The 26,468-nt window shown below is 41.6% G+C and overlaps 2 protein-coding genes across 5 annotated transcripts in view; one reads left to right on the plus strand and one right to left on the minus strand.

The window, feature by feature from the left end:
• The window catches only part of Nln (neurolysin), an 87,644-nt gene extending 86,213 nt beyond the window's left edge, over nucleotides 1–1,431 (minus strand). The window contains exon 1 of the mRNA XM_055601951.1: nucleotides 1,212–1,431. Within this exon, the coding sequence (XP_055457926.1) occupies nucleotides 1,212–1,252 (41 nt within the window). The 5' untranslated portion in view covers nucleotides 1,253–1,431. The remainder of the gene's footprint in view (nucleotides 1–1,211) is intronic.
• Nucleotides 1,432–1,545: 114 nt separating this feature from the next.
• The window catches only part of Sgtb (small glutamine rich tetratricopeptide repeat co-chaperone beta), a 41,210-nt gene continuing 16,287 nt past the window's right edge, over nucleotides 1,546–26,468 (plus strand). For 3 of the 4 annotated variants that reach the window (XM_055601896.1, XM_055601898.1, XM_055601899.1), the window contains exons 1-5: nucleotides 1,546–1,738; nucleotides 2,814–2,933; nucleotides 12,024–12,127; nucleotides 14,921–14,990; nucleotides 18,879–18,978. In XM_055601896.1, the coding sequence (XP_055457871.1) occupies nucleotides 2,834–2,933; nucleotides 12,024–12,127; nucleotides 14,921–14,990; nucleotides 18,879–18,978 (374 nt within the window). In that variant the 5' untranslated portion in view covers nucleotides 1,546–1,738; nucleotides 2,814–2,833. The other variant, XM_055601897.1, reaches the window with a different exon arrangement.

A 26,468-nucleotide genomic window follows, 5' to 3' on the forward strand; every position in this document is an offset into this window, starting at 1 on the left:
TCCCAATGTTAATTTTATATGGTTAACTATGGGCAGACATAAGCAACAAAATTAATGTTATTGGGTTTTCAGCAATTTTTTAAAGGTAAAGGGGTCTGGATATTAAAAAGTTAGGGAAAAGAGCTAGCTGCCTTATAATGGAAATTTATTCTCTCCTCTTACTTTTCCATTAAGTGAAAAATTTTCATTTCTAGGTACAGCTTTATTGACAGCTTTGCCACTTCCAGCGTGGAGGCCAGAACAACAACAAATCCAGCCCAAATAATGATCATCACGTGAACTCTTCAAAATTTCTACTGTCCCCTGGGTGCACAATAACCGTAAGGACTAAAGAATACAAGGATCCACGCAGATTGAGTAGCAAAGCACAATGGAAAGCTATCAAAAGCAGAAATGCTGACGTTTACAAAGTAGTTTTGAAACCTCTACATCTACAAAAAAACTGTTTTGTTTTTTGTTCTTTTCCTGTTGAATGCTCAGTGAAATTTCAGTGTAGAGCAGATTTGGCAATGGGGGGTGGGGGTGGGGGTGGCAGCGGCATTGTTTCGGGAAACCGGCACTTCCGTGCAAAAAATTTCATTCTCTCACCGTCTCACTACTGGTCTGTTGCAGAGGGGTGTGGTTAAGGGCGCCGGGGAGCGATTCAAAGCCGCAGCCTAGGCTGCCCCGAAACCGTGTCCAAGCCACGATTCTGGGCCAAGTCAATCTGCCAGAGCAGGAGGCCGAACGTTTAATGGGAAGGGGGAAAATATCAAGCTAGAAAGCAAGGACGGAAATAAGTATCCAAACCAAAGCGGTCCCGGGTGCACGAAACGCCTGGAACGCTGACGTGTGCACGGGGAGCGCCTGAAATGCTTCCCTCCCGAGCCCTCCGCTGCGGCACTCTCCATCGGGTCTGCAGGTCTGAAGGGACCGTCGGCCTGCCTGCTGGCATTTATTCTGCTCTGGGTCCGCGAACCACCGTCCTCGATGACGGCGGCTGAAGCAATCCCAAACAAAGGGGAAAAGCCGGCCCCCGGGGGGGAGCGGGGAGGGAAGGTGGCCCCGGGTGGCCGCGCCAGGTGTCCCTGCGGAGCCCACGGGCAGGCGGAGGAGAAGGACGGTCCCGGAAGCACCGCCGGGGTGCAGCGGGGCTGCCCCAGGCCCCGGGAGTTCGCGCACGGACGACCCCACCCTGCCCACGGTCAAGGTTAACCCGCCCACCGGAGTACCTGTGGAGGCCTCGCACAGCCGGAAGGCACAGGGTGAGCATGGGCACGCGGTCCTCCGGTGGGTGCGGGACGGGGCCGGGGGGGGTCCGCGGGCCCGGGAGCCGGGAGTGGGCCTAGGCCAGGAGACCGGAGCGCCGGAACGCGGCGGCCAGCCCTGGCAGCGCCCTCCGCCCACGTGCTGCAGCCCCACGCCTGCGCCCGGGGCCCCGCCCCCTATCCGGCCCCGCCCCTGGCCGGCCCCGCCCAGAGGCCCCGGCTCCGCCTCGCGCCCTGGCCCGCCCCCACTCCCAACCCCTCGGTGCTCTGCTCCGCCCCAGGGGCGGATCCAGCGAGACCCAGCACCCGAAAGCCGTGCGAGCAGCCGGGTGGGCTGAGGGGGCGGCGGCGTGGGAGCCGGGGAAGTTAGGGAGACGCGGCCAGCTCTGCGATCCTGAGCAGCGCTCAAGCCCCGGGGACCGCGGGGCCAGGCAGACCCCGCTTCCCGACGCCCCGGGGCCCGCAGCCGTCGTATTTTGTCCTCTTGCCTGGTAAGGGGCTTCGATCTGGAAAGGGTGCGTCTCCCGCAGCCCCAGATGGAGGCCTGCACCGCGCACCCCTTGCAAGCAGAGTCTGGGCTGAGGCAAATCCTGGGTATAGCGGGGGGGGGAACCTTGGGGTGGGAAGTGAATGTGATTGGAGGTGTAGGAGGGGAAGCTTGGAGGAGGTTGGACAGCTCCCCCCAGCCCCCATTCTGTCCCCCGCTTCTGCCCTGGGGCCTTAGTCGGTATGTGTAATAACCTCTCTGGCCTAGAGTCTGGGCTCGCCTTTAAAAGAAGTACAAAGCTAATAAACATCCTAGCGGCGGGTACCACACCCTGGCTGTGAATTAGGGATCCCAGGGAGCAGATTGCTGATACGATTTAGTGGAAATAAGCCATTAATGTCGCCTGGCCCTGCGCCACTGTTTGGATGCATAGTATTCCATGTGAATGAACGGGGCCAGGAGCTTCCAGCTTGTCCACGAGAGCACAGCTACTGCAGGCAGGGCAGGTCGGTTTGTAGTATCCCTCAGTTTCGACGTTTCTGACCGGCGCGTTGATTAAATAGAAACGCCGTTTATTAACAATAACACTCAGTGGGTGAACAGTCTTTCCACAGAGCCTTGTCGTCAGCAAGTAACTCTCAACCTACAAAAGTAGTGGAGTGTAAATTATTAATATAATTTAAAAAAAAAAACCCTCTTGGAATAAAGGAAGATGCTCGTTTTGGCTCATCTTCTGAGTCAGCAGTACGAAATCTCCCTCAACTTAGAAGTAAGGCCTTTCAAGGGTGATTCTTGATATGTCTGCACGCCTATACGTTCTTGTATCTGTATCATATACATTGTTAAGACATAGCGAGGTCTAAGCTTTGCTACACACGTTTTGAAAACGTCTTTTTACTGAGGCAAGCTTTAACATAGTTTAATAGTGCTGGTTTGAATGAACATGTGGAAACTGTAACAACTTGTGCTTTTCTGACGCTCTAAAGAGAGAAAAAAAGTCATGGTAACGAATAATTTTTGTTTTTATTGCTTTTAACATAGCATATGACCCTTGATACTTTGTTCTTTTTTCAATCAAGGAGGTATTTAAGCGTATAAAATGTCATCTGTCAAGCCCCTAGTTTATGCGGTTATTCGTTTCCTGAGGGAGCAAAGCCAGATGGATGCATACACGTCTGACGAACAAGAAAGTTTGGAAGGTAGGCACCTGTTCTCCGTGCTCATGTCATAATTAGAAAGAGAGATTAAAGTAGCTACAATCCCAGATTCATGATTTTTTATAACAAAATCAGAATATTCTGTTGAGAGGCTTAACTGGATGTGTTATTTATTTTCTGGGGCCTGTTTTAACTAACAATAGTAGGGCTATTGCTTATGTAATGAAAAAATTATTGTCAGAAGTATGTCATTCATATTCTAGGGAAGTTTTTCTTTATGGGAACTAAGCTAACATTATTCCCACTGAATAGATGAGGAAATGAGATCAAATGATTTAAGCCACAGAACAGTTACTTTGTAACAAAGCTGAGCTTTAAATCTCAGTCCATACTTTAAAGATTTTTCTCTCTTTTTTCTAATAGCAAGAGGATCTCATTCAGGAGAACATGTGAAAATACCTTAGTCATTGCAATAGCACCATATTTTTTAAAAAAATCTAAGTAATTATATCAGTACTGAGCAAATGATACTATTACTGAGCTCTAGCAAATGCTACTTTGGGGAATGAGATGGTTTTGCTCTTGTTTTATGTGAGCTTTAAATCTTGGATTCAGAAATCTGCAAAGCTGAGCAGGACTGGAGGAGCACCGTGCATTTCCTTGACACCATGGTTTTGCTTTATGATTCTGCATTATGCAGTTTCAATTCAGTATAGTCATAAGAAGACAGAACAATGTAGACATCCTTCAAATAGGTACAAATCAAAGTTGGGCATTTGTTTGAAACTGTCTAGTGAGAAGATGTTTTTTCCAGGTGGCAATGAGAGGAGCAGGTGAGGCACACTGGAAGGGCATTGCACATTAGCCCCTTTAATATTAAGGTCTCTTTGTCCTCCCTGACAGTCAGAGTGTGAGAAGAGAAAGGTAGGTTGGCTACCAAAGGAAAGTCTTGGTTGTAACTGTGCTGTAACAACAGAGGAAAGCAACCACATAATAAAAAGATATTTCTTTTCTAATCTAAGGCAGTAGGAGTTTTAATGAAGCAGAATGAAAATCGAGAGAATTTAAAAAACCAAGATGTTATGTCCTATTTTTAGAATGGCATTCAGCCAAAAATATGTGCCTTCAGCTGTTTGTTATATATGGAGTCAGAAATGGTGCCAATTGTTTGTGACTGACCCCTATTTTTGACTCTTTGATTCTAATTTAATTGAACATGAAATCATGTGGAGGTGTTTGCCCACCTTCTAGACATTTAAAAAAAGCTTTCCAAAAGGATCTGTTGTTCCAGCACGACTCACCACTGTTGTTGAGCTGTGTCTCATCAGCTGTGACGTTTGTTATCAGATCCCTGAATGTTGTCATCTCTGACATGTGCTTCACTTTCGATTGTTTTGGTTTCAGCACACTGTCACTCTCGCAAGCACTACTCCCATCTTAACTCTTTCGAATCCTGATAAACTGGGTGATTCTTGCAGTTCTCTTCCACTGGCCTCTTGGGTTTTTCTCCTCCCCTGCTCTTAACCACTTGGTAATACACCAGGTCAGTGTTTCTGAATTCAGGATTTTTTGTTGTTGTTGTTGTTTATTTTTTTTTTGCAAAGTCTGAAGACATTTTTTAGTGCCACCACCTTTGGGGAGGCTGGTCTCTCATGGATAGAAGCCATAGAAGATGCTAAACCCTCGCCAAAGCACTAGACAGACCTTGAAAACAAGGGATTTTCTGATCTAAAGTGTCAGGGTGATGAGCTTCAGAAACCCTGTCCCAGACTGTATCATTCCCAAATTGTTTTCCTCCAGCAATCTCTGTCTCAAACGTTTTACCTCCTGAATTCTACTGCTTGTGTTTCTAGCATTCTTCCTCCAGAATCCACACTCTAATGAGTCTTTCACCAACCCCTCCAGTCTGTAAAGCCCGTATTTTCCCTACCTCTTCCTTATTTGTCCTCAGTTCTGTGGTGGGTCATTATGATATTTTCTTGTATTATTAGCCTGTCTTGAAAAATCAAGCATTATTTAATTTTAATTCTACCTGCTCAGTGTCTATATCCATTTGGCTATAGATTAATGGAGCAAAATGTACAACTTGCTGACTAACTGTATTGATTCATGACTGTGAACCTCAAGCAGACCTTTATGCTAGTTGGTGACTAGAGAGAGTATCTGTTTCTCACTCATCCATCTGTTATCCTAAATGGTCATTTTAATATTTTCTTTCATCCTCTGAAACCCCAGACTTCCTTCAGCGTAAAACAAACAAACAAACAAACCCCCCCAAAAAACGAAGTAATAAGGAAACGATATCTACTAACTTCCACACCCTTTGTATTCACTCACTGTCAACACCACATGCTTTGCCTAGCTGCCTGCTTACTATTATAGGTGGACTAGCTATATTCCCTTCTCAGAGAAATCTCTCTTCTGGCACATTTTGTCCCATCCTAACTCACAATCCAGTATTTCACTGTACTTTTTCTACCCATTGTCCTACATCATCAAATTTTCACTCCACTGAATCATTTTCATTCAATCATAAATGTACCATCCGTTCCTCTTTCATAAGAAAAGAAGAGAAAAGAAAAGGACCAAGGCTGGAAAGATGGCTCAGTGGTTGAGAGCACTTGCTGTTCTTCTGTAGGCCCCAGCTCATGATGAGTGGTTCACTCCCACCGACAGCCCTAGCATCAGGGAGATTCGAAGCTCTCTTCCGGTCTCTGAGGGTACTCCATTGACATTTGGTATTTATACACACACATACATCAATGAAAATAATTGGTCAGGGGGGCCAGTGCTGGAGAGCTGGCTCGGTGGTTTGGAGCACTAGCTGTACTTCCAGAGGACCTGAGTTTAACTCCCAGTACCCACGTATCAGATCACAGCCGTCTTTAACTCTAGCTCCAGGGAATCCAATGCCCTCTTCTGACCTCTGAAGGCACCAGGTGCACTGAAATATATACATACAGTCAGAACACATTAAATACACTAAAAATAATAGTTTTAAATGGATATTCCTGTGAGTCTACCCAGTCCTCCTTATCTGTTTTTTCTTTGTTTGTTTTTGTTTTTTGTCTCCCTTTGTAACAAAACGATTTGAAAGAGTTGTCTATACTCGCTTTTTCCAATTCTTCTATTTCTTAATTATAAGAATTATAATCTTTTATCTCCATCCATTCTGCTCTCATTAAGGACATTACTGATTTCTGTGTTTAGTTAAACTGCTAGTTCTTAATCTTATCTGTGTCTATTTTTTTCCTTCATCCTGTTCTTTTTTTGGTTGGTTGGCTTTTTGAGACAGGATCTCTCTATGTAGTCCTGGCTGTCATGGAACTCACTCTGTAACCAGAGATTTTGCTTTCTTCTGCCTCTGGAATGCTGGGGTTAAAGGCATCCCGTCCTTATGACCCGGCCTGTCAGCCTGTGCTTATGTCTTCTTCGTATTGTCTAGAATGCCTCGTAATTCCCCTTGTCCTCTCATCTCATTTTTTGCTCTTTCTCTCTATTGCTGACCCCCTTTCCCCTGCTCTATTATGCTCAGAGTCGACTGCTTGATTTTTCTATTTATTTATTTATTTATTTATTTATTTATTTATTTATTTTATTTTGCATTATCTGCATTCATTGCTTTGGTGAAAATTCTTAGCTTATTTCCCTGAAGTACCGCAGTTATATGCTGACAGTTCTCAGAACTGCACCCCCAGTCCAGACCTTTCTTCTAAACCCAGACTTCTATATCCAGCTGCCTACCACGTATCTCTGCTTGCATGTCTACTAGGCGTCTCAAAATTAACATCGCCAAAACTGAACTCACAGTCCTCCCACCTAAAATCTGTTCTATCCACAACTTCCCTACCTCAGAGAAAGCAGCTCGAGGGTTTCCTTTGCTTAGGCCAAAAACTTGGGCATCCTTCTTCTAGGGTTTTGTTTTTCTCATACTCTACATCTAACTGTTAATAACTCTTGTTGTCTGTGCCTTCAAAAGTCAGTCTGCCTTTCTTCTTTCTTTCTCAAGGTTTCATTGTGTATCTCTTGCTAGAACTCTCTGTATGGACTAAGTTGGCTTCAAACTCACAGAAATCCACCTGCTTCTGCATCCTGAGTGTGGGAATTAAAGGTGCGCACCCCCTCACCAGGCCTAAAAGTCTATACTCTCAAAATGCATCTTGAGTCCGAGTTTGGGGAATATAGTTCTGTCATAGAGTGCTTTTCTGGTGTGCCCTGGTGTGCACAAGTCCCTAGCACTGCAAATACCAACCAACCCAAACCATAAAATGTATTTTGAGTCTAACCATATTTTACCACCTCCACTTGTATCACCCTTGGTTGAAAATGTTTATTGCTAGTTCTTCTGTGGTCTTTTTTTTTTTTTTTTTTTTTGCCTGTTCTGGCTCTTTTGACTATCTACACTCACCCATTTCTTAAGGCTATGGCAGATTCTGTTCTTCTCTGTGCAGAATCTTGCCAGGACTTCTTTAGTTACTTAGTCATTGCATAAAGGATCTATATAATTTGGACATATTGTCCACCTACTGTTTTTCATTTAGTTTCAGCCAAATTAGCTTCCTTACTGGGAAGGCACCAGATCCTTGTGCCTAAAGGCTTTTGTTCTGGCTGTTTCCTTGGCCAGGAATAGCCTTCCCTCATTCCTATGTGCTGTAAAGATAACATTTCCATCTCCTCCAAGTTTTTGCCAGCTTTTTTCTCAAGGAGGCCTGCCCTGAACTCCAAGTTAAATCTGCAGTCTGCATTCCTGCTCAGCTCCTGTCCTCCCCAGCCTCCTTGCCCTTGTTTATTGGTTATAGTCATCTTCTCACTCCCTGCTCCAAGAGGTTAAGATCCTTTTCTATTTGATTCACTGCTCTAGCAAGTATCTAGAAGGAGGCCTGACATGTGATAGGTGCTCCATATATATTTGTTGAATTGAAATCCATAATCCCTGGCCTTCACTTATCTGATCTGTATCTTGGTTTCTAAGTCGACTGGGCAGAATACATCAATCCTTCCCCATAGAACATTTGTGAAGTGAATCCATCCTGTCTATTTGGCTCAGAAATTCCATGGACTGGTTTTTAGTTAATGGCTCATTTTTGTCTTCTTGATTTATTTGTGTGTATGTGAACTTATGTTTGGGTTTGGCTGTTTAGATTTTGACAGACAGATGGTGGGCAGGAGAAATGCTCTCTACCTTAGATCTGATCATTTTATATTTCCTTGGAAATTAAAGTATGGTTTTGACTGCAGACAAAGAAGCCAGTGGACCCCATTTATTGACCATCCCCCACTTGCCAGACTCTCTTAAAGTCAAAGATGGATACTAAGCCCTGTCTGCAAGGAGATGGTCTAATATGAGATATGCATGCCAGGGGATATTTCATATGCATGAGATGTCTAATATGCATTCCAGGCCATATGATTTAGAATGATCTTTGCAGTAATAGAACCCCACAAACTACATGGCACAGTAGAGAATGGCAGTCTGATCCGGGTGGGAGGGTGAAAGAGTTAACAAACGCATATGTCTTGTATTCTTGTAAGTAAGTGCTATGGCAACCAGAGCAAATTGACTTGCAGTCCAGTATTTTCAATGCAGCTTCATCTGCTTGGGAGAAATAGAAAAGGAGAAGGCCACATTCTTGTAGTTCTAGCTACAGAGGAATTCAAAATACCAAAACACAGACAGGAAAGGAAGGGAGTATGGGTAAACAGATTATTTTCTTATTACTGAGAACTTGGTGCTTGACTCAGACTCTTTCTAAGAAGAACTTGTTGTGGCTGTTAAAAGTAATAGTGTTTATTTTGTGACAGGGACACTTTTCTCAAGATCACAATTAATACATAAAGTATCTTTTAAAAGTCTCCTAAGATGTGCGTGAATCTCTTAGTAGTGTTGGAAGGGCAGTGGTTACTTTGACCATATGCTTAGTTCATTTTTCAACCATAGCACCAACGGGATAGAACCAGTCTTTTTTTAAAACTTAATTTAATTTTTTATTTTATTTTTATTAATTACAGTTTATTCACTTTGTATCCCAGCTGTAGCTCCCTCCTTCATCCCCTCCCAAACCCACCTTTCTACTATGTCCCTCCCCCAGTCCCCTGATAGGGGAGGACCTCTTCCCCTTCCATCTGACCCTAGTCTATCAGGTCTCATCAGGACTGGCTTCTTTGTCTTCCTCTGTGGACTGGTAAGGCTGCTCCTCCCTCAGGGGGAGGTGATCAAAGAGCCAGCCACTGAGTCCATGTCAGAGATGGTCCCTGTTCCTATTATTGGGGAACCCTCTTGGCCACTGAACTGCCTTGGGCTACTTCTGTGCAGGGGTTCTAAGTTATCTCCATGCATGGTCATTGTTTGGAGTACCAGTCTCAGAAAAGACCTCTTGGCCCAGATTTTTTGGTTCTGTTGCTTTCCTTGTGGAGCTCTTGTTCCCTCCAGGTCTTTCTATCTCCCCTTCTTTCATAAGATTCCCTGCACTCTGCAAAAAGTTTGGCTATGAATCTCAGCATATGTTTTGATATCCTGCTGGGTAGAATCTTATGACAACACATGCTGGAGAGGACATGGAGAAAGAGGAACCCTCCTCCACTGCTGGTGGGAATGTAAACTTGTACAACCACTTTGGAATCAATCTGGCACTTCCTCCGACAATTAGGAATAGTGCTTCCTCAAGATCCAGCTATACCACTCCTAAGCATATATCTAAAAGATGATCAAGTATACATGGACATTTGCTCAGCCATGTTTGTAGCAGCTTTATTTGTAATAGCCATAATCTGGAAACAACCCAGATGTCCCTCAGTTGAGGAATGAGTACAGAAATTATGGTATATTTACACAATGGAATACTACTCAGAAATTAAAAGTGAAGAAATCATGAAATTTGCAGGCAAATGGTGGGATCTAGAAAAGATCGTCCTGAGTGAGGTATCCCAGAAGCAGAAAGACACACATGGTATATACTCACACATATTAGACATAATATAGGATAATCATACTAAAATCTGTACACCTAAGGAAGCTAATCAAGAAGGAGGACCCTGGTAAGATGCTCAGTCTTCATTCAGAAAGGCAAACGAGATGGACATCAGAAGAGGGAGAAAACAGAGAACAGGACAGGAACCTATAATAGAACCAGTCTTGTCCCCCTCAAAGGGTCCTTGCAGAGAGGATGAAACATTTCACTCCTGTTATGGGATGCTCATTTGTATGTATCATTTGAGTGGAAGCCCACCTGGTTTCCTGCTTCTCTTTCTAGGCCGTTCTCATCATTCTTACCATCCTTTTAGTTCTAAATGCAGACAGTTATGTTCTGTCACTAATCCTTGAAAGCTCTCCATTTGCCAGCGGCGCGGAATCCAAGGCTTTAAAAATGTCATTGAAGCTGCCTTGTGATCTGCTAAGTCTTTGATTCTTACATAATCTCCCTTCGTATCTTTGCATCAGTCTGTACCTTGTACCCTTGCTGTACCAACCAGTTATTTTGTCCTCCACCAAAAATAGACAAGGCAACTGTCATCATTTAGCATGCTATGTATTTTGCTCTATAGTATGGACAGTGATTTGTTTTTCCTGTTATGTTTATTGCTGTTCTCTAAAACCTTGGAAAAGAACCTTACACAAAGCAGGCACATAGTAAATTTGCTTATGTGAATGGATATTTTTTATTGATTTATTATTTATTACAATTTATTCATTTTGTATCCTGGCTATAGGCCCCACTCTAATCTCTTTCCAGTCCCACCCTTCCTCCCTTCCTCTTCTCCCCCTATGTCCCTCCATAGTCCATTGATAGGGGACGACCTCCTCCCCTACTATCTGACCCTAGCCTATCAGGTCTCATCAGGACTGGCTGCATCCTCTTTGTCTATGGCTTGGCAAGGCTGCCCCTGCCCCAGGGGGAGGTGGTCAAAGAGCAGGTCACTGAGTCCATGTCAGAGACAGCCCCTGCTCCCCTTAGTAGGGAACCCACTTGGAGACTGAGCTGCCATGGGCTACATCTGAGCAGGGAGTCCAGGTCTCTCCTGCATGGTCCTTGCTTTGTGTATCTGTCTCTGTAGGACCCCCTGGACCCAGAGTTTTTTGGCTCTGTTGGTCTCCTTGTAGAGCTCCTGTCCTCTCCAGGTGTTTCTATCTCCCCCTTCTTTCATAAGATTCCTTGCACTCTGCTCAAAGTTTGGCTATGAGTCTCAGCATCTGCTTCAATACCATGATGGGTAGAGTCTTTCAGAGGCCCTCTGTGGTAGGCTCCTGACCTGTTCCCTGTCTACTCCTGCTTCTGATGTCTATATTGTTTGCCCTTCTGAATGAGGATTAAGCATTTTCCCTAGGGTCCTCCTTGTTGTTTAGCTTCTTTAGGGCTATAGATTTTAGTATGTTTATCCTACATTATATGGCTAGTATCCACTTATAAGTGAGTATATACCATGTGTGTCTTTCTGCTTCTGGGTTATCTCAATCAGAATGATCTTTTCTAGTTCACACCATTTGCCTGCAGATTTCATGATTTCCTTGTTTTTAATTACTGAGTAGTAGTCCATTGTGTAAATGTACCACAACTTCTTTATCCATTCCTTGGTTGAGGGACAGCTAGGTTGTTTCCAGATTCTGGCTATTACAAATAAAGCTGCTATGAACATAGTTGGGCAGTGAACGAATATTTTAAAACAGAACTCTTTCATTTTACTATTCCAGGATTAATATTTCGTGCTTGCTCTGGGTCAAGCATTACATTTCTCTTACTAATTTTCATCAAGTTGAAATCTTGTTTTTCATATATAAAAGATGTATAACATTTTAGGTTTGTTTAATACATTGGTGGTTAATTAGATATTAGTATTGGAATGTAAGATGTTAATGATATTCTCTTCTTTCTGGTAGCTTTCAGCAAGAATATATTGTACTGTGAATGTTCAGAAATTGTATTTTAGCTAATACTTATCTTTCAGTGAGAAATAAGACTACTGTCTTTCTCAAGTAGCTCATCCATAAATAGAAGTCTTTGTGAAGCTGGGCCAGTTAGTTTTCCTTAGGTTGTTTGACTATAAATACCTATTTATCATAAATTTCATTTCTATAAGGAAAAACTGAAGGCTCCTTTTTAAAGTTGCTAATCCCCCCTGCTCTTATTTTATTTCAAGTTGCAATTCAGTGCTTGGAGACAGTTTTTAAGATCAGTCCAGAAGATACACATCTAGCAGTTTCACAGCCTTTGACAGAAATATTCACAAACTCCATCTGTAAGGTATGTTGGCATTTTTTCCCCTCATTAGTATTTGGTGCAAGTATGATACAGTTTTATCTTGGGTTCTTAATAGCTGAGGGGATAGGTCTGCAAATAATCAACTTCTTCCTGGGTATAAGAGAAATACATGTTATGGATATTATTTAGGAACTAAAATTTACCTCGCTTAACGCGCTTTAGACGTTCATATTAGTAGCTAGTCTCACCTTGCCTACTTTGAAGTCTTTTTGTAGTTTATTTTTAAATTTCCAAGCTCTGTGGTGCTGGAGAGATTGCTCCGCGCTTTCCAGCACATACTGCGTATGCAGAGGACCAGGGCTGTGTTCGCAGTGCCCTCTTTGAGTGCTCTTGTTCTCGTGCTGTGCTTGAGAAGTTTGAGTATTGCTGGCACAGGACGTGTTAGCTTTGACGTGAGTGGACAGTACATTTAGCTGCATTCCCCACTTTGCTTCTAGAACTTGTTGGGAAGAGACCCTGAGAGTACTTGCATCGGAGATGGAATTTGGTAGTTGTAGACTCAGAAGAGAATAACGCGGGTACAGTTTAACTCATCAAGCAGATGAGCTCATATGACAGCATGTGGGAAGTTACGAGAGTCTTGGCTCTTCCTTTTGTCTTCCCTTTGATTGAGATGACCTGTTTGTCTTCTTCATTGTGTCTGAGCTTGTGGCTTCCTGAGGTCCCCTGCTCAGGTTCCCAAGAGCTGTGTACAGACAGAGCTTAGCTTTTGCTAGTGTCTCCACGGACTTAGTCCTGAAGGTGTCACTGCTCGTAGCATCTTACAACTTCCAACTGTTTTCCAGGAATACCGGTTGACTTTTGTACTCTATTGGAATCGAGCTCTGTTTCTGTAGCTCTCTGAGTACACTTAATTGTGAGAGGTTTACTGTATTCTATTTTTTAAGTGTCAGTTGGTTGAGACTGATTCCCTGTTACATCTTCGGGATGTTCTTTGTGGTCACATCATCCTTTATAAAGTACCCAGGTCTACACCTGTGGCTCTTTGGCCTACACCTGTACCTCTACTCAGCATACTAACCCTGTACAGCAGGGAAAGTCTAAAGTGTGCCTGAAGCAGCATTGACATCATTATGATTAAAGAGTTCACCTCATCCAGTGTACTTGAATGTGACATAACTTTTGGAATTCTGCTTTTCCCTTTGTGCCCCCTATTTCTGTTTATGCTTTTGGAAAATGGACCCATTCCCTTTATTTAAAGTATGTAACATTTGCCAACATGTTTTAAGCTCCTCAGGTTTATTCAATGAGTATGAAATTAATTTTCAGTGTAAAACTGCAGTAATTTCATCTTAAAAGTTTATGGGTTAGAGCTGGGCTTGGTGGCACAGACCTGTACTCCCAGCACTCAGGAAGGCAGAGGCAGGCAGATCTCTGTGAGTTTGAGGCCAGCCTCGTCTACAGAGAGAATCCAGGAGAGCCAACGCTACCCAGAGAAACCCTGCTCCCCCACCAAAAAAGTTAAGAGGTTGGAAAAGAAAATAAATTATAATCAAATTTTCAATATGCCTTTTTTCTGACCCAAAAGATTCATTTTTTAAATTAATAAACTGTGTATGTTTGTTGGAAGTTGTAAGATAGAAAGAAGCCTGTGAGCAGGTTCGGTAGAGTGATAGGGATCGTGTCTGGGGAACATAGTTAAGCGGTGAGCAGGCATGAGTGTTCTGTGTCGTTTTAGCCTAGTATTTTATGCTTCAGAGAGAAGGTTTTGTTGTTACTGTTTTTGTTTTAGGCAAAAGTCCAATCCTTGTCAGTGATTTTTGCACATGTGGATATTGGTTTCTTATTAGCAAAGTACATTTTCAGGTTCAGTGTATCACGTTCCTTGACATTTTAGTTCACATGAATGGTTACCATGGGTTTATATCGGCAGAAAAGCTACAAATTCTTCTTGTTTTGTCAGTATTGTCAACTTAATTGTAACATCAGAGTGAAGTTAAAGACAATATAATTTTCAAGGCCTTCCATAAATATAAAGATACCAAGTTCCCATCATCACTCAGCGCGCCTCAGTGTTTACTTTTAGAGGATCTTTGCTTTGAAATTTATGCGTAAGAGGTTTGAGGAGGATAGCAGGTACAAAATTTCATGCTGCTATTCATCTCACCTACTATTGTCTATCTGACTATTATTTAAAACAACAGACAATACAAAAACATATAAGGAAGAGACTACAAGTTTTATTTCCAAATACTAATACTGTTAACTTTGGGATACATCTTCATAGTCTTAGTATATGAATCTGTGTATGTGCACATTTTTGTATGCCTTTAAATGGTCACATTTTAGATGCTTTTTTAAATTGATCAACAGTATTAAGATACATGTGTTAGGATAATAAATATGCTGCTCCAGAAGTTTCTACTTTTATTCTTGCACTTTGCATATTAATTGCATATTTTGTTCACGAAATGGGATTTCTGACTATGGGAGAAACATCTGGGAAAAGAGGAGAAAACTGGAGCTGTAATTCCAACTTCAAGGCAGACTCTTTCCCTCTAGGACACTAGGCCATCCCTGAACCTACTCGACAGCCCAGGCAGGCATCAAACTTGTGATCCTCCTGCCTTGAAGTAATGTAAAAAGAGCAAAACCATCAGGATGGTGGTGCAGCACAGTGGCCGAGCTTTTGCCTGGCATTTGTGACATCCTAGTTGAATCCCTAGCACTGGAAAAAAAAAAGAGTTACTAAAATATATGCAATTTATAATTATTTATCAATGTGGAATGACTTTTTGTGTAGCTAAAAAGAAGCATGTTTTGATTTCATTTCAGAATGACATAATGCCCCTTTCAAACTCGGTGCCTGAAGATGTGGGAAAGGCCGATCAACTGAAGGATGAAGGTAAATACCTAGAGCTGCAGCCCTTACTTCCTGCAGCTCTGGACACGGCAACTCCAAGGCTCTGGCAGTGTGGTCGCACTGTCACGGCTGCGCTGTGGTAGGCTGCACATGAGGAGCAGATGTGAACGTGTTTGAAGAGGCCTGGTGACATAGAGAGCTTTGTCAAATCAAGGCCATCAAGGCCAGCCTAGTTCCTGCACGCTTTGATGAGCACATACCTTATGGCTATTTCCTTGGAACTGCACTTGCTATTTGACTCCAATTCTTCATTTTTTAATTTAAAAAAGGTTGTAAATTGTATGTTTTATTTTAACTAACATACAATTAATGTTTTTAAAGAGTTTTTTGAAATTTATTAATGCATGCATATGGCATTTGTCTTGTTTGCTAACTATATTAACATAACATATCATTAATGATTATTACATACTAACATATGATATTATATATTATAATATTAATATATTAATTGTATTATATTAATATATTATAATTATATTACTACTGTATATTATAATATAGTAATATATATCACACATAATATATAATTAACTATATTATTATATAATATTAATTATATATTATATATTAATATAGTTAGCAAACAATATTAATGTAGTTAGTAAACTATATATAATATATAGTAAACTAATATATATATATTACATAATATATAATATAATACAATATTGATTATATTAGTATCTATTTATTATTATATTATTAATTATATTAATATAATATCAATTATATTATTAATAATAGTATTATATTTTAAGACTGTGATATATTTAATTAAACTATAATATATTATAGTTTATTATTATATTATTATATATAATATAATTACATAATATATATTAATTACTAATATATAATATATTGTATATCATATATAATATAACATATAATATCTAGTTTACTATATATTACTACATAGGTTACTATATATTACTATATTTTATATACTATATACTATATTACTATATATATAGTACTATATATACTATATCATATATTATATAATATCATATATTACATTATATATGATATTATATAATATCATATATAATATTATATATAATCATATATAATCATATATAATAATATTACATTATATATGATATTATATAATATCATATATAGTATATATAGTACTATATATCTTACTAATATATAGTTTACTATATATTATGTATTATTAATATATAATATTGTATATGATATAATAAATTATATAATTATAATATATAATATATAGTTTAATTTGTAATATATAGTTTATATATTAGTAATATATAATATATAAATATAGTTAGTAAACAAAACAATATATATAATATATTTGATTACATCCTTGTTCTTCAGTGTTTTCATCATTTTAGGATTACATTATAAAGTTCTCTGCTCTGGACAAGTAGATTAGTCTCTGTTTCCAATTCTGTTTCCTCTGAAAGTGATAGTCTTGGAATAACCTTAAAATACTATGACCTCATAATTTACACGTAAAATAAAAACATGGCCACTACTCATTACCACTTGAGTTGTATTTCCCAAAATGTTTGTAGTTCAGCATCTGAATTAGATGCAAAAACATTTTCATGTCATGTTTTCTAATTGGAGCAGCTTCATCAGAGGTTTTTCAGCCGCTTGGGTTTTGCATCGTGTGACAGCACTTCAGTGATGCTGTGTGGTCTCTGGCGCCATTCTATTGTGGAAGCTGGCTTAGTCCTAGTAGTTGTGCTCAGTGAATGGCAAATTGAAACGTTATTTTTGTCCCTTATGCTACTAGCTCTGCATGGCAGCCTTGGGAAATGGTAATCCCTGTGGAGTCTTTTGTTTGGTTTTGTTTTGATGTGAATGTTAGGAGGATGTGGGCTAGAGGGAGTATTAGGAGGATGTGGGCTAGAGGGAGGGGTAGCATGAGGCTCCTTCAACATAGCAGATGGGGAGACTGAGCTACTTCTAAGTTCACCTTTAGCAAACGCTTTTGTTCTTTGTTTTCACTGAGACATCTCATATCTCAGACATGGTCTGAGCCAAGTCAAAGTGATGGCCATTCTGTCTAGAATAGGCATGGTAGGTTGTCAAGTGTAGCAATATTCCAGGGTGGTGGTGGTAATCGAGGCCACTCACTAGCTAGTAACCTCCTGGACATGGCTTTCAGATGTATCGTGTGCTTCTGAAAAGCAGGAGGAAGCAGGAAGGGCTCCCAGCTGCCGTCTCCTGATGGGGCTGAGAGTGGAAGGAGACAGCTTTGTAGGAGCACATCACACAACTATAAAGCGCTATACCAATGTTTTATTGTTGTGTTATGTCCACAGACTCGTTTGCAAACTGAATTTGCCTTCTAATCATTAACTTACATTACAGCACTTGTATATGTTTGTAATGTCTATATACAAGTTATAGTGCCTGCACATTCAAGGCGGTTCACAGGAAAGACCCAAGAAAGTTTTAATGCTGATGGTGGTGAGATGCTACCCCAAGGCAACAACAAAAATCTCAACCAAGAACAAGAAAGTCCTTGACAAGTCTGTTTACCTCAGGCTAATGTAGCTAACTCTTTTTGTAATCATAAAAAGTTTGTTATCTTCTTAGATTTCTTAAAAAGTTTTTGTTGGGTGGTGGTGGCGGTGGCAGCGTAGGACTTTGATCCCAGCACTCCACAGGCAGAGGGAGGTGGATCTCATAGTTTGAGACCAGCCTGGTCTACAGAGTGAGTTTCTGGCCAGCCAGGACTACACAAAGAAAGCCTGTCTCAGACAAACAAACAAGATCTTCATATTAATGACTTTTGGGGAAAACTGTCTAAAAATCAATTAATTTTCATTAAAAACAAATTTCTTGAGCTATTCTTTGTATAAGTTGCTCTTTTACTATGTACAGTTCATTGGTTTATAACACTCACAGATTTTACAGCCAAATCAATTATTAACCATTTTTACCCATTAGCAGTTCCTCAAACCCTGGAAGCTTGTGCACCTGTCTTTCCTTTATCCTTCCAGCCCCTGCTCTCTGCAGGCTTATCCCTCACTTGCCTATTAAGCAGCTCACCAACAGAACAGGAACAGGAAACTGAGGAATCGTAGAGGCTCTGAGACGTAAGCCCTTCATCCTAGTCTCAGACCTAGAATTTTCAGTTTCATCCAGCGGTTTTTGACCAACACACTGTACGCTGTATCCCTTCATGTGATGCCGTAGCAGACAGAGTCACGGGAATCCCTTATTTTACTAGATAAATTGCTGCCAGCTGTATGTGCAATTGCTCTTCCTGAAAATCAGTACTTAGTAGGCTAGCATGGTATCTGAAATCCTGTCTCTCTAGAAATTAATCTCCTACAATCCCCTTAAAAGGTTTCTATCTCCTTTAAAAAGGATATTATCTGCCAAAGATGTTAGCACAGTTGGTTTAGCCAGCTTCCTCTCAGCAGCCTCCCTTGCATGGCTCTCTCTCTCTCTCTCTCTCTCTCTCTCTCTCTCTCTCTCTGTTGAAGGGAAGAGGGCAGGGTCTGGCTCAGTTTGAGCTTATGGCTAGGAGAAAGGGAGGAATGCGGACAGATCTATATGGGAGAGGGTGAGGAAGATGAAGGAGGAGAGGATATGTATCTGTGATGTCGTCACGATGCATTTGCCTTTCCTCCAACAGCTGGATTTTACGTTGTGCAAACATTAATTTTCGTGACTCCACATGGTTGGAAAGGTTTAAACACCATGAAACTAAGAACAGCGTCTCGATGGTATGAGATAGAACTGACCCTAGTGTGACCGAAAGACACTGTGTGTGACCTTCACGTTACTGTAGTTTCTAAGGGTGAAACCTATCAGTCAGACTTTCCACTTTTTCATACTTTGTGCTCACGGTGCCTGTCGTTGATCTGATTGCAGGCAACAACCACATGAAGGAAGAGAACTACGCCGCCGCGGTGGCTTGTTACACGCAGGCGATAGAGCTGGACCCCAACAATGCAGTGTTTTACTGCAACAGGTAATGTAGCTCATGTCAGCTGCTCGCTCTGTCTGAAACGCTGGGATCCAGAGCTCTGGAAGGCAGATGTCCAATGTGTTTGCTGAGAAAATATGAAAGTATAGAAAAATAAGCTGAAGGAGAAAGGAATAAAGCCTATGCCACCAGTCTTAATATTCTTTTAGAATATTTTGTTTTATAGGAGTGCAGACAGTTTTAGATTTAACTTTGTTCATTGGACATGCGATAATCATGTCCCTTTTTTTTTTTTTTTGTAATTTTTTTTTGAGAGTGGGTCTCATGTAGCTCAGATTAGTCTAGAAATTTCTGTGCGCTGATGAGAACCCGAGACCCTGCTTCTCCTGCCTCAACTTCTGGAGTTCTGGGATTCACCCACCACACCCAGCTTCCGTGGCACTAGAAGTTGGACCCAGGGTTTGGCGCTTTCTGGGCAAGCATTCTACCAATGGGGGCTAGCTGCCCTACCATGTGCTAAGCTTTTGGAAGTGTCCGCAAGCATTCTTTAAATGGTTGTCTTCACTTCTTATTCTCATTTGTATTTTCAGTGCCTGTAGCCGGGGCTAGCAGACAAGCATTTAGTGTCATATGCTGGGGGCTGTATGGTTTTCTCCATTTTTTCTCAATGTTATCTAGGTTCGCTGATAGTATTTTTTTTTTCCTGGACTTTAGATCTATCCGTAAAAATGCATTTAGTTGGTTTATCAGCTGCAAACATCGAAAAAATTGAGAATAGCTGAAATTTTGTCTCAGTTTTTTGTTTTGTTTTTTTTTTTTTTGAGACAGGGTTTTTCTTCGTAGCCCTGGCTGTCCTGGACTCTCTTTGTAGACCAGGCTAGCCTCAGACTCAGAGAGATCCATCTACCTCTGCCTCCTGAGTGCTGGGATCAAAGGTGTGTGTCACCACACCCCGCTTGTTTCAATGTATTTTGTTCCCTGCCCTAGGAATAGATATATTTATTTTTACATGCTCTTTATGAGCGTTAGGTTCTCTAATTATTAGTTGTCATTATTTTAAGTGTTTTCATTTAAATTATTATATTTTGTATTTAACGGCCAGTCAGGCAGGATTTATGTTTTTTTAAATGTTGGCAATGTTTTGTTAGTGTTCTTGTAAATTTTCTCATTTATTGTTTTAGTTATTACCGTGTAAGTGTGATGTGCACATGTGTGAGAGGGAGAGGGTGAGTGCAGAGTTTGGAGGACAGCTTCTTGGAGCTGGTTCTTTCCTCGCCATGTGGTTGTAGCAATTGTACTCATGTGCAGCGATTACACAGTAGTTGCATTCATGTGCTGAGCCCTCCGCCTTTGAATGTTTCATTCTCTGTGTGTGTGTCTGTGTGTGCGCGCGTGTGCATGTGTATATAGTCATGTGTGGAATTCAGGGTTGACTCCAGGTTTCTTCCTCTATTGCTCTCTACCTGTTTTTTAATGGCTCTCAATGAATCTGAAGCTCAGGGATGATGCTCCATCGGCTGGCCAGCTAGCCCAAGGTTTTCCTGTCTCTACCCACTCAGTGTTGGAGTTACAGGTGCTTGCTGCCACACCTGGAATGTTCATTGGTTCTAGAATCTGGGAAAGAGGGAGACTGCAGCTTTTATTGTGGATTCCTTATTGACAAGGGTTCCAAATGATGGCTTCTTTATTAGTTATACAGCATTCTGCCTGCATGTGTGGCTATAGGCCAGAAGAAGGCACCAGATCACATTATAGATGGTTATGAGTCACCATGTCGTTGCTGGGAATTGAACTTAGGACCTTTGGAGGAACAACCAGCGCTCTGAACTCTCAGCCATCTCTCCAGCCCCCAAATGATGGCTTCTTGTAAATGCCCAGTTTGCCTTTGAGTTGTACATTTGAAGTATTTTTCTGATTATAATTTCTCAATACTATACTCATCTGATAAAACAAACCAAAACAGACAAACATCAGCATTCCAGAGGCACAGGGTCTCTGTGAGTTGGAGGCCATCCTGATCTACAAAACAAGTTCCAGGACATCCCAGACACAACAAAGTGAGACCCTGTCTCAAAAACGAAACCAAACCAAAAGCCACCAAAATTATTTTAGGGAAACGTAGGTGTGAAATGATTGCTTATGCATTTTGTTTTAATGCTTAAAAGACGGCTAGCATTGTTGGCACAAAAGATTGGTGAGCCCCTCCCATGGGTGGTGATGAAGTCACTCTTGAGGGGGTCTTGAGGAGGATGTGGCAGTCCACACCTGCAATGCCATCACTTAGGAAGGCTGAAACAGAAAGAGCACAAACTTTAGTCCCGTGTGGGCCACATAGCATGGCATTTGTCCTTCATTTATAGTTATTTGTGGAAGGCTTCGATCTATAAAGAACTGAATGAGCCATACTGGAAACCTCCATTTTTTTTTCTTTACATACACGTAAAAAAAGAGAAACAAATCATTCAAAGTCTATCTCAGAAAGGCAGAAAACCCAAAAATAAATTGAGGAAGAGGAACTCTCCCAAGCTATGTTTTGATATTTGAGTTACGGTCTTTGTAACCAGATAAATATATGTAATGTTTTAATCTGATTCAGTAGATGAAACTTTGAAAATAAATATAAGACTATCATGTGGTATTATTATAGGATGTCGATGTTACTGTAAAATTGCTTGATTATAGAGTACGGTAAGCCAAATTCTTGTTTATGAAAAGTGTGAGCCTAAGTAAATAATTCATTTTTCATGAGATTAGAATTTACTAATCGTATGTGTGCCACTACTGGGTTAGAGATTTTTGCTGATATCTATCCTTGTTTTTAATTACCGTTAAACTGACATTAATGAACATGCTTCTCTTTTGCATTTAAAGAGACTCTTTCCCCTGAAGAGTTCAGTCATAGGGCATGCTGCTGAATATGAAACAGTTAGAAAGGTTTATTTGTCTACTTCACACAAATGCTGAAGGAAACCTCATGGTGATTTGGGGATTTTTGGAGACTGTTGTGACTATATAAATCCAACTGCCTGTTACGTTACCATCTACCACTTCCATTTTTCTTAGCCACCTGGTTCCTTAGCACTGGTGGCTCAGTCTCCCCGGAAGGACCATTGTTCTCAGAAACCCCTTTCACAGTTGAATGCTGATTAAAATGTTCCCCCAACACTGAGTGTACTGGCATGAACTACACTTTACTTTGTAGAGATGTGTGACTCTCTGGCACTTACCTTCTGCCTTGGCTTTGAAGGAAGCTGTTGCTAGTTAGGCTCATTTCTGGTAGGGAAGACATGAGTCCTTTGTCTTTTTGGTTGGAAGCCAGCCTTTAACAGCTGAGTCATCTCTGCAGTCCATGAGTCCTTCTTTGAAAGCCTGGGATTTGTTTTCGTTTTACTTTATTTCTCTTTATTGTCTAGCACTTACCACATAGGTAACATGTACATAGGTTTAGCACGTTTTCCCTCACGTGAGATGTAGATTCACATTCTTTCTTACCACAAAGGGCAGAGACTGGGGCTTGCATATCCTTTAAGCACTGTACTAGCAGCATTGTGCCTCACTGGAGTTCACACGGCTTTGCTTGATGAACAGAGAGCTAGGGAAGAAACAGAAGACATTTCCAGTGACAGTGAAGTGGGTAGATTGCCACGTTAACAGCTCTGCCCGTCACACAACAAGCCATCGAAGGTGGGGACTTTACAGGATGTCGTCTGTTTCTGCACACACGTTTCTTCTGTGTAGCGTCAGTGCTTAGTCAGTTACCTCTTTCTAGGGGTGCTTCTTAGACAGTTAAATCACTGAACTGAACGCAGTACATGGAATAAAAGGTGCAAGAAGGAGAAAGGGGACTTGTATGGAATTCCACTTGGGTGACGAGGAAAGAGTTGGAGGTGGTTTGGAAGGACAGAATTTGGATAGACAGAGGAGGATATAAGCTTCCGGTTGGAGAGCTTATATCAGAACTCAGAACCGGGGGCTGCGGAGATGGCTCAGTTGGTCAAATACCTACCATGCAAGCGTGAGGACATGAGTTTACTCCCCAGAACCTATTTGAAAAAGCCAGGTGATGTGGTGCGTGATTATAATCACAGTGCTCGGGTAGCAGAGATAGGTAGAACCAGGGTCTTGCCTGGCCAGCCAGCACAGGCCAGGAAATCTCCAGGCCAGTGAGAGATCATATCTCAGAAAGAAAGGTTGATGGTGTCTTGTCCTATGGCCTGTGTGTGCATATGTGTGTGACGCACACACGTGCACCTGCACATACAAATAAAACAGAATCACCAGGCATTGTAAGAGAAGATGGCCAGTAATGCCACCTCGTTGCCTTAGCTCAGAGAAGGCTGGGCCTAGGGGGCCTATGATTTTGCATTTTGCTTTCCTACTTTTTTTTTTTTTTTTTTTTTTTAGCAGATTCTAAAGTCAATTTACTGAGAACGTGATCAATGAATCTCTGTTCTACTACTTACTTTGCTATGTGAGCTTTGTTCCTTGTGAGAATCAATTTCTTTACTTGTAAGTTAAACATGATACTAGCCGCTTCAAAGTGCATGATACTAGCCGCTTCAAAGTGCTAAGAGTGGTAATATATGTGAAGAGCCTAGCTACCTCTAGACTTCAAACATTTCTCTCAAAATACATTGTTGCTAGGTATAATCCTGCATGTCTTTAATCCCAGCATCCAGGAGGCGGAGGCAGGCAGATCTCTGTGAATTCCAGGCTAACCTGGCCTACGTAGTGAGTTTCAGGACAGTCAGGGATGCATCTTGAGATCCTGTCTCTAAAGAAATAACAGTGTAACACAGATGACATACACCTATAATCCACTCCAGAGGCTGAGCGGGGAGTGTCTTCAGGGTGAGGCGAGCCAGGCTGAACAGCAAGTTTGAAGTCATCCTGAGTTATATCATGAGACCTCCAAACTCAAAGTCTAAGTCAACTAAGCGACCCATTCCAGAGCAAAAAACACAGCAAACAAAACAGTGTAAGCACATTGCAGTTAGAAGAATAGGTTTGGTTATAACTTAATTACAGATGGTTAAGGAAATGTGCAGTCGCTCTGACTTTTTCTGCCTTAAAGGTGAGGAGAGGGAAGGTATTTACAAACACGACCACAGTTGTGACACTGTTGTGCAGTGCAGACAACGAAGGGGTCGGCTTCCTCCGCAGGAGACTCACGTGTATCCTGGCTTTGCTTTCTTTCCCAGGCCTCTGAACTGCACAAACCCACCCTGACCTTAGCTTATCATTTATGAGCTAAAGCTGGCAGGACTGCCTCACTGTCCAGATGGCTCCGCACATAAAAGCGCTGGTGACCTGAGTTCAATCCTCACAACCCCCTGTTGTGGAAGGAGAGAACACTCCCAGAAGTTGTCCTCTGAACTCCATGCAAAGTCCTGTGGTCTGAGCGTGCCCACAAACATAGACACACACATGCACACATGTACGCACCCATAATAAAAAGATCAAAGCAATTACCTTCTTTTATCCCCACATGCTCTGGTTGGGTCTTCCTGGCTTTGATCATGGACGTCAGCATGAAAAGACAGCGATCATAGCATCTTGAGTCATGCTCCCTTTACCCGTATGCTTTTTAAATTTTGCAAAGAGACTAGAGTGGTGGATCTGGGCTGGGGGTGTAGCTACATGGTACATGCCTGTGTGATAGAAGATGGCATTGGATCTGATGGTTGCTGGGAACTGAACTCTGGACTTCTGGAAGAGCAGCCAGTACTCTTAACCACTGAGCCATCTCCCCAGCCCGTTTAATTTTTTAATAAACACTAAACTTCTATGATCTTATTCTAAGAGTGAAGGGCCTCAGTCAAGCTGAAGAATGGTTGATGGAAAAATAGACTCGAAGCCACCTTTTCTGGGAGGCATAGTAACAAATAGCAGCGCTAGAGAGGTTTAGGCCCGAAGAAGGACAGTTTAATACCAGCCTGCCTACATAACAACATTGTATCTCAAAGTGAGAGGTGAAAACCAAAATGCAAACAAAACAGCACAAAGAAAGAAGAAAAATCCCAATTATTTCTCTTTCTTTCTCTCTCTTTTTCTCTCTGTCTTTGTCTCTCTTTGAGACATGGTCTTTTTTTAAAAAAAATATTTATTTATGTATATGGGAGATTTATCTGCATGTACACGTGTATGACAGAACAGAGCATCAGATCTCATTATAGGTGGTGGTGAGCCACCATGTGGTTGCTGAGAATTGAACTCAGAACAGCAGTGGAAGAGCAGCCAGTGCTGTTAACCACTAACCCACCCCTTCAGCCCGAGACAGGGTCTTATATATAGCTTGGGGTAGTCTTGAACTCACTATGTGGCTGAAGCTGGCCTTGAACTTCTGATTCTCCTGTCACCACCTTCTGGGTCCTGGGATGACGAGTGTGTGTGTGTGGGACCACATATGGAACCACATTTTCTTTATAGTCAGCTAGCCTTTCTCTTCCCCTCCCTGCACTGGACTCTAGCACTGTTGAGAGCAGGAATAGTATTTCACTATTGGTATATTCATTCTTCTTAGTGTCTGTGTACCTCGCGGCCCCAGTAGATGCATTAGCTTAGTGGTAGAGCACTTGCCTAGCATGTGCAAGGATCTGGGTTTGACACTCAGTACAGCTGAAAGAGAAACATTCCATTGGGAGAAGAATGGAGTGTCCCACATGGGAGAACAGGAGGCATCTGGAAGTTTCAGGATGGGGGCTTCATTCACAGCCAGAGGCAGGCACACAGTTAAGTTTCCTCTTTCATTTTAGACTTCTCAGAAGTGTCAGTTCTAGAAGAGATTCTGCTTATTAAATTATCAGGTCAGCTACTTGAGCTGGCAGGATTTTGGACAGTTTACTGAACTGTTTTTCTGCAAGCAACTTAAATATTGGGTAGAATGCATTAGTAGATTTGAACTTCAGTCCTCAGTGTGGGAGAGTTTTCTGTTGTGGCCAGAACAGGGCTTTTTCTGAGGGGGCATGACATTTCACCCTCACAGAGTTTAGTTATGGATATATTATTGTTTCAAAGGTCAAATTGGGCAAAAGCATGAGCGTTTTCATTTTCTTTTCTTTCCTTTTTTCTTGAGACAGGGCCTCACTCTGTAGTCCTGGAACTTGCTATGTGGATCAGGCAGTCCTTGAACTCACAGAAATCTGCCTCACCAGTTCTTGGATTAATGGGATATACCACCATGTCTGGCAAAAGGATGAGTCTTTTTTTGTTTCAGAAATCTACTTTCTGGAGTATATGTATACCAGCCATTAATATGCATATTAGTTGTGAAGGCTGATCTCCAAAATTGTTATCAAACTAATTTACACTAGGTATGGCTATTTCTTACTGAGAACTCGGAAGATCTATATTTCAAGTTTCACTGTCCAGGATTATCAGTGTCACTTTTAGCTGCCTCTCCATAGGACTGGTTTTAGAGAACACTGTTCATGGATAGCTAAACATTTGGCCATTTACTTTGGACACTCAGTGTTGATGGGATACAATAAGGGTTGTAATAGCCAGGGTTCTCTAAAGGAACAGAATTGATAGAA

Source organism: Psammomys obesus, unplaced genomic scaffold, assembly GCF_907164565.1.
Source record: "Psammomys obesus unplaced genomic scaffold, mPsaObe1.curated_primary_1811, whole genome shotgun sequence".
NCBI lineage: Eukaryota > Metazoa > Chordata > Mammalia > Rodentia > Muridae > Psammomys > Psammomys obesus.